The sequence below is a fragment of the Gymnogyps californianus genome, chromosome 6 (assembly GCF_018139145.2).
Source record: "Gymnogyps californianus isolate 813 chromosome 6, ASM1813914v2, whole genome shotgun sequence".
NCBI classification, from domain to species: domain Eukaryota; kingdom Metazoa; phylum Chordata; class Aves; order Accipitriformes; family Cathartidae; genus Gymnogyps; species Gymnogyps californianus.
Window position 1 is genome coordinate 5,931,047 of NC_059476.1, and position 8,137 is coordinate 5,939,183.

Here is an 8,137-nt window from a genome sequence, read left to right on the forward strand (position 1 = left end):
AGTGCTTAAAAAATTTGCTAGAACGCTGGGTCATAATAACAGTTTCATATGGTTGTAGAGCTAGAGGTAGCGTGGACCTGATTGCAAGGAGGATAGTGCACCAACTGCGCTTGATGTAATGAGTAAAAGTGGAGTAAGGGTATAAATACTGAGCAACAAGAACAGAGTTCAGCTGAGCCAGTAAGGCTATAGTGAAACTGAAGGTACAGTAGCTTTAGTTACTGTAAGAAATTGAATCTGGGGCCAGGAACACTACAAGCCAAAAGATGAACTCATCCAGAGTATCAGGCTTCAGTATTATTTGAACGCAGTGAGTATCAAACAGTGAGTAGTGAACGGCTTTGAAAGTGCTTTTGGCATGAGACTATGAAGGCTAGGCTTGGCGTAAATCCATTTCAGGACACAAACTTATAGTCAGCCTAGAGGTGCAGTAAATATAAACTTTTCAATTTAAGAAGTTAAAATAACTTTACACTTGTGTCACCTCCAGAAGCTAAACTTGCAAATTTTTCCTTGGTGAAGTTTCAGAAAGGAGGAGGATGTAACAGAAGAGGCAGTAGGGCTGGCAGTAAAAACAACCTATTGGGATATCAAAAGGTGTTGGCCACACATCAAAAACCTAATGGATTTCAAAGAGGGAGAGAAAGCCATAAAGTGTTTTTGACTTGGTGTTTATCTAAAGCAATTGCCAACAATAATTAGTGGAGAATGCAATCTTAGCAAGTAGTATTCAGATTTTCTTCCTTCAAACCACGTTTTCCTAGTTAAGTCTTAAGAAATACATTGTGCTTTCATGTTAAGAATCAAAACATAGATAAAAGTAATGAAGTCATTCTAAACTTTGTAAAGCAGGCTTCGTTAAGTTTCACATACTAAATTCAGGCAATCAGCAGAAAAATGTTTATAAGGCATTTCTGTGGATGAATAGGTTCTTAAGAATGTCTTGCAAAGAAAAGCATTTCATGACCTCCTTTGTCTTTATTAAAGCATAAAGAAGGCCCAAAAAGGAGTATTAAGCTTTTCCATAGTAAGGGCTACATTTGAATAGAGATTTGTCTTCTAGATTTCTTTAGTTTCTTCTGGACAAGTTGTTTAGCTTACCTGTGGCAAGTCTAGTGAGCAGGTATGTAAAAAAAAAAAAAAAAAAGTAAGACAGGACTTGGTGACCAGTTTGCTTCCCAGAGCTGGTGTCATATCCTCTGCACTTTGCATCTACTGCCTTTTGTGAAACTTGCTGAGAAAGTTCTACCTCTGTTTATTCTCTTATAAATAAAACCTATTTTCGCCCATGAAGTAGCTATTTGAATTACCTGGTTTCCCACAGCAGTTGGTTTGATTTGCAGTCAGCCCGTGACCAGCAGAAGGCTTCATTGCGGGTGTTGTAAGCAGGGAACGGTGTAGAGTGGATACCATTCAAATCCTGTTCAAGGAGCCTTAGATGTTCTAACCTAAATGAGGCAAGTATGTAAACATAGAAAATATTTTAATTTGGGGCAGACTGATGCAGTACTTAAAGCTAAGCAATTACACTTACCTGTGCTGTCTCTTCGGTCAGAATAATGTCCTGATGCCGAAAAAGGATTGAGTCATTGCATAGTTTATGTCCCCAAATGCTGATGTTCTAGTAAGCATCTCTTCTCTGTCACTATTTGAACTTACATGGTTCTATTCTCAAACTCATATTTCAGATTCTGTGTTTAAGTTGACTCTTACATTGGTGGCTTTTTAAACCTGAAGTTCAGAAAAGTCCAAGATTTCTTTTACCAGTATTTTGTAATAATTTTAATTTATCCTGCAATGGCCTCAGGTGTGTGGCATGTTCCCTCACTTTCTTCAAAGAGTTTTCTAGCACTGTGGAGCCAGTTTTTCTGACACACAGTGGCTATATAACATTATTATTCAGCAATAGTAGCATCAATTGGATTCATAAAAATAAGGAAGTTTTAACTTGTTCAACGATGCTCTTCTGTGTATGATTCTGGTTAAATTAAGTCACAAGGGGTCTGTAGATGAGGTTAATAAGATTCAACTATGGTGTGTGTATATATCTTTGAAAGCTTGAGGAATTATGTCGTGCCCACCCAGCTAGTGCTTGCACTGCTAACTGCCTGTCGGTCTGCAGAGCTCGGGGATCAGACTTGAAGTAAGGGCATGTGTTTAACTTCATTCTACTAGAGAAACTCAGAAACCAGTATGAATGAGGAAAAAAAAAAGATGGGGGCTGGAGGGCCAGGGCGTTTCACCTGGGAAGGTAGTTTATTGCCTGATGCTTACCTAAGGCAAACAGTGTGGTGGCTTCTTGCTGGTTTTAATACACTTTTCACAGTTGGGGAAAGGGAGTGCTCTGTGCTGGTGGATTTTGCAAGCGGTGTACTAATTAAGTGCAATATGGCAATAACAGCAAGTCTCTTCTGGTCAGTTGTGTTTGAAAGTATTTCCCAGATAGAGTTTCACTCCTGGCAGTGAGCTCCAGCGAGCATTAAATAAATGTGAATTTTAAAATACAGCAGTAGAGGTATTTTCAGAAATGCTATATATCACCATTAGAAATGTGTGATGCATGATTTATTTTTTCACACACGACACATACAGTTACTTTGCAAGCTAGGTTTTGTTTTCAGCCATGATTCCAGAAGACTGCTCTGTAGATCAGCTCTGCTTTCATCTGCAGATTAGTTTTATTACTTCATACAGTTTTCATTATGCATATTGAAGTCAGTTGCATAAATTAAGATCGTGTGGACAATATACATAACTAATTTTTGTGTTCTCTGATTCTCTTTGCAGTTGATGAAGGTCGTCTTAAGGAACTGGGCAGAGTGAGAGTGCTCCACAAGAGAACCGTGATGCCTTACAGTGTGTATAAGAAAAGAAGGAAGGGGCCAAGTGACGAAGCCAGCGTTCAGCAATATGCAAGTTTGGTTGGACAGACCTGTTCAGAAAGAATGTTGTTGTTTAGAAGTTGAAAAATCATTAAACGGCATTTCGATGGAGCTACATTTTCCTGCACTGCCACTGGATGATATGTACTATAGTTGTGTGTTGGTATGCCTGCTCAAATAGCAGTAGGAAATACAGGCATATATCTAGGCTTGTGTGAATACATGGTACTGTGTTTAAAGGCCAACTCCAATAAAACTTACAATACAGCAAGGCTTTAGCAATATAAGTTTAGAAAAACATGCTTGCAATATATTTTAATTAAGTAGTTCTAGCCTTTCTATGCATTTTGAATAATTCTAAGTAAGCAAAATGAAAAACAGGTGTCTTTTGTAGAGACAAAAGTTGACTAAATTTAGATTAACAATAATTAAATTACAGATGTTTTCAAATAGCACCTTGGTATCTGTTGTTAAAAATTGCCTTGAAATTTATGCTTGCATTTGTACGCTCCTAAACTCTTGCAAGAGAATTGAAATGTGCCGTTACTTTCTAATGTGAAATCTGGCATGGTTTGATTTTATTTTAATAATATATTTAAAACCAGGAAGAAATTATTTCACTGCACATTCTTCATTTGTTTAAAGCAGTGTCTGAGGTCCTAGTGAATGTAGGAGTTCATAGGAGATTCTCAGTGGCAGGGGATGCAGTGCTTTGGAAAACTTGCCCGTTTAGAGATGAAACAGAATAGTTGCACTATAAATATACCAAAGATACGCAGCTGAGTGGCACAGTGGTTTTTTGGTATAAGCCTTATCCTTTGTCTAAAAAGAGTGGATATTTTAATGCACATCACTAATGTGAAATAGAGCTTGGAAGGTTTATCCTATAGCTCTTCAGTGCACATTTCAGAACTATGCTAAAAAAAAGACATGAGGTACCACTGCTGAGTTTTGTTGCAGTTTTTTTCTGCAGAATTGTATGGGAAGACTTAAATATCATATTCCTGCGTTTTTACTGAGTGTTTTGTTTATGGTGCAGCAGCTCACAGGTTAACATCTTTAATAACATTTTACTAAATAATTCTGTTGGAAATACAGGAAGTTGTGATGCTTTATGAAAGCACTTTATTATATGATAAATGAACGTTGTCATTAGTAGTCTGTGTCCCTATCAAGTCATACAAGTTCCAGGAATTTTGGGAAATAAGTGTTGTATAATTCGGTAATGTATTACAACATCGTAACGATACCTGTGCATTTGTGTTTCTTATCTTCTTGGATAACAGGAGCTAGTATTTACCTTCAATCAACTCGAAGTTTCCAGTTTCTTTGAAGAAAGATTCTTATTCAAGAATGTATGCGTAGGTGTTTTTCCCCAGAAAGGAACCAAATTCAGTTTTACCCTCTGAGGGTTACATCTCCTATCATTCATGGGCTTGATTTAATTTTAAACACTTGGCCAATATTATTAATCGTTGATTTTTATGTGGAACAGATGTAAGAATTTTGGGATTCAGGTGCGTTGCAGATTTAACTTTTTTTCCCATATCTGTTTGATCATTGTAATAGTATTGATATAGAGTACAGCTTCAACGGTAATTTTTAAAAGTAATTTTATGTTTTATTAATTGGGATGTATTGTATTGATCTATTCCCAGTCTGCAACAAAAGTGATTATTTCTGTCAGCATTATATCTGGTATGTGTTTCTCTGTTGCCTAGTACCGAGAAGTTTCCGTACGCTGTACAATCGAGTTTGTCCATGTCTTATCTAAACCTATTGCCAAGGGAGAATCACTAAATACTACTTACGAACATTATTATAAAGAGTTCCTTTCTGTGGAGAAAATACTCTTGCCACTCAGTGAAATGTCAAATAGAATAACATTTTCTGCCTACACAATGTGTTGAAAAGCAGTGATGCCCATATGGCTTAAAACCAAAATAAACGAGAAAACCTTTTTATATGATATAAAATCAGTTAATGGGCACAGAGGAATTCCAGTATGACTTGCAAAACCTTAAAGATTATCAAAACCATTTAATGATGGCCTCGCTGTGCTCCGGGAGAAGTTAAAGTTTCTGTTAAATTGCAAGGGAACAGACTTAACGTCACCACTGAGAGTTCTTGACGAGCTCCATCTTTTTGTGCCCGCTATTTGTTACTGATATGCCTTCTAGGTATGTGTTAGACTTTTATCTGATGCTCTGTTTCTCTTGGGGAGCTTTTAAGGACTGCAGTTGAAGAAACGTGAGCTAAGTAGAAAATGGAACATTGAGTACAGCTTGAAGTTGTCGTTAGTGTGACCACTAAAGGTAAATGACCATTTCCTGTGAATTCTGAAGCGGTGCTTTCCCTTCTGACCTCCACTGGAACTGCAGCACCATGGCACGCTGGGCTTCTGACTCTTACTGAATTCAAAGAGAGAGAGAGAGAGAGATTTTAAGAAAAAAAGTCAACATTGAGATTAACTCAGAAATTGAGTTCATCTGAGGTAGTATGCCGAGATCTGACTCGCTTCTTTAGTGTTATTTTAGAAGGAAATTGGGGCAGTATTTTTCAGGACTGATACCTCTATCCCTGTTTCAGAAGTGGAATAGAGTCTGAGGAGGAAGTTCTGTAAATTTTGCCGTTGACTTCAGTGGAGCTGAAAATTCACCACTATTACAATTTTATTTAATAAGATGTTGTCATTGAGAATTATTGAATTTAGAGATATTTAATTTAGTACAAACTATTTTATAAGAGTTTTTTTTAGTGTAGTTAGTTTGTGAGAGTTAATCCCTAAAATAAGGTTGCCTTGTTCTATTGTCTGTTGATAAATGAGCATAAAATGGTGGTAAGAAAATGCAGAGCTGTGACCAGTGCTAAAAAATACCGTTCTTTGTTTTATTTGGAAATAAATGGGGAGCTTACTTATTTCCAGCATCAACACATTTCAGTAAATGCAAAAGAACCTGCATGTTGAGTTTGTAATTGCTTTTCAGCAGGCCTGTTTGACTTGTAAGTATAGAAAATAAAGTTATTTCTAGTCTCTGTGAATTATTATAAGTAAGTAATAGCTCCGAGTGTGACTTCTGTATTACTTTGTAGGAATTCATTATCTTGGAGGTTGACTAAGTGTCCAGTGAACAGCAAAATCAGGGAAGTCAAAGAGTAGCAGTCATTAGAAGGGATACCTACCAGTTCAAAACACATGACTATTTTAGAACTAAATTTTAGTTCTAGCTAGACAGATTAATGAAGAGTTTATGCTTTGAAACAGAATTTATAATTCTTTTGTGAATAGAATAGAATAAAATAAAATAAAGAGGTTTTTCACAAATGGGGACTAGATAGGACTAGCTATTTATTTTAGTTAGGCTATACCATTTCTAGTTCGTTGAAAAAAAAACCCCTTTCTCTGAAGTAAGCAGCCAAACAAGCAACACAAAAATCTGGATTCTGTGCACAAAGATAACCAAACACTGATTCGTTTTCCAGCTGAATGAGGCAGAATTCCAGCTAATTCTGGATTCCTGAATGAGACTTTTGTCGAAGCCCAGTGCCAGCATGGCTCGAAATTTTGGTGTGCCAAGGCTTGCGGTGGTGCAGTGCACAAGGCTCTGTCCTTCAAATCGTACTTCCTGGGAGCATTTTTTTTTTCCTGTTTCATTGCTCCTTTGGAGTCTACATCCATCACTCTTTTTGAAGTTCTGTTAATATCTTTGCCGGGTGATCATTCTGAAGCTACCAGCCTGATCAGCCATGTATTTCTGAATTTCCTCTCATTCTGGTTGCCCCAGATAATCCTTCAGACGTGTATTATTATGTGCTCTCCTCATCAGCCTTTCCATCTCCACCGTCCCCACCAAGCTTTAATGGTTCTTCTTGCTCGTTCCGTCCCAGTCCTGCTACAGGAGGAGTCTACATTTGGAAGGGTGTTGACAATATTTAGGGCAGAAATCATCACCACATTTCAGGGAAATCGTCAGCGTTTCCAGAAGCATCGTAGCCACATATCGTACCCAATATATTTATAAAACTGCACCTCCAGAGCCGCTTGCATATGATCTCACATACTGAGCATAAAAAAAGCCAGATTACGTTTCCACTTGCCAAACGATTTGTTTGCTTAAGTGAGTCGAAGTGATGGAGAGTTTCCAAGCCCTGACTCTGCGGCTGTCCTTAGGAGGCCAGGGTGGTGAGCTGTGTTCCTCGGTCAGGCTTGAGCGTCAGCTGAGGAAGGTGCTACAGAGAAAACACCGAGGAAGGGTTGGCGATGACCCTGCGGGACAGAGAGGGACTGAAGGTGGCTGCTGGTCAGAGGAGCATTGACGGGTAAGTAGCCACAGGATTTGCCTTTAGTTATGAGACAGATATGAGTCTCACTGGGGAAATAAAAATGCTCTGTGGAAAACAAATTGTGTAAATAACACCATTTATACATGATGTTAACCATAGCTGCTAACAAAATGAGTATACCAGCTAGGTTGATTATAATAAGCTCATTTTATATGAGTTTTTTTGAAAAGCACGGTGACTGAGTCGCCAAGTATACAAGCACTTACTGAACAGAACATTTTGTGAATAGAACTGCTTAAGTGCAAAGATAATGAAGGGTGTTAAAATACGTCGTATAAGCCAAAATGCATTTACAGGAACAGATGTACAATAGTAACTCATACTAAACATAGTATCCAGGTGGTAGTTGTGGTCAGTGGATTCCTAAATAAAACAGTATTCTATAAATGAATCTACTATATGCATTTTATAGCACATTTAAAGCTCATCTTGTGAGAGCTTTGTTTTCTAACAGCATTAAATAGGAATGTAAATAGATGAAATTAACATATAAACCCAAGTATAGCATATGTTAATGCTATCTATATTAATATGAAACAATCTTAACTCTGAAAACAGTGGCTCTTACTGATCATCTTAGACAAGTAACAGCTCAGAAGCTTTCTGGCTGTATCTCTTCATGGTTACATTTTACTGTTTTGATGTTTATTCATTTCCTTATTATAACTATTCCCATCAGATTTTTGTGCTTCCCATCAGTTATTTCCACTTCAGTTTTGACACATAATACATGTGTCTGCCAAAAGTCCTGCTGAGAGATTGCTGTCAGGACAAAAGAAAGTGTTAGAAAGTCTGTTAAGTAGTGAGAAGAGAGCGGAGTCCACAGGGACAGTCAGTCTGCAACCTTTGTGCTGCAGAAAAAGCAGGATTTATTTACAATTTAGTCTGCTGCAGGCTTTAAAATAAACGTG

The 8,137-nt window shown here is 37.6% G+C and overlaps 1 protein-coding gene across 5 annotated transcripts in view; it reads left to right on the forward strand.

The window, feature by feature from the left end:
• Nucleotides 1-5,930, forward strand: part of ATE1 (arginyltransferase 1) — an 85,698-nt gene extending 79,768 nt beyond the window's left edge. For 4 of the 5 annotated variants that reach the window (XM_050899005.1, XM_050899003.1, XM_050899001.1 and 1 more), the window contains exon 12: nt 2,788-5,930. In XM_050899005.1, coding sequence (XP_050754962.1) covers nt 2,788-2,966 — 179 coding nt within the window. In that variant the 3' untranslated portion in view covers nt 2,967-5,930. The remainder of the gene's footprint in view (nt 1-2,787) is intronic. The other variant, XM_050899004.1, reaches the window with a different exon arrangement.
• Nucleotides 5,931-8,137: the final 2,207 nt, after the last annotated feature.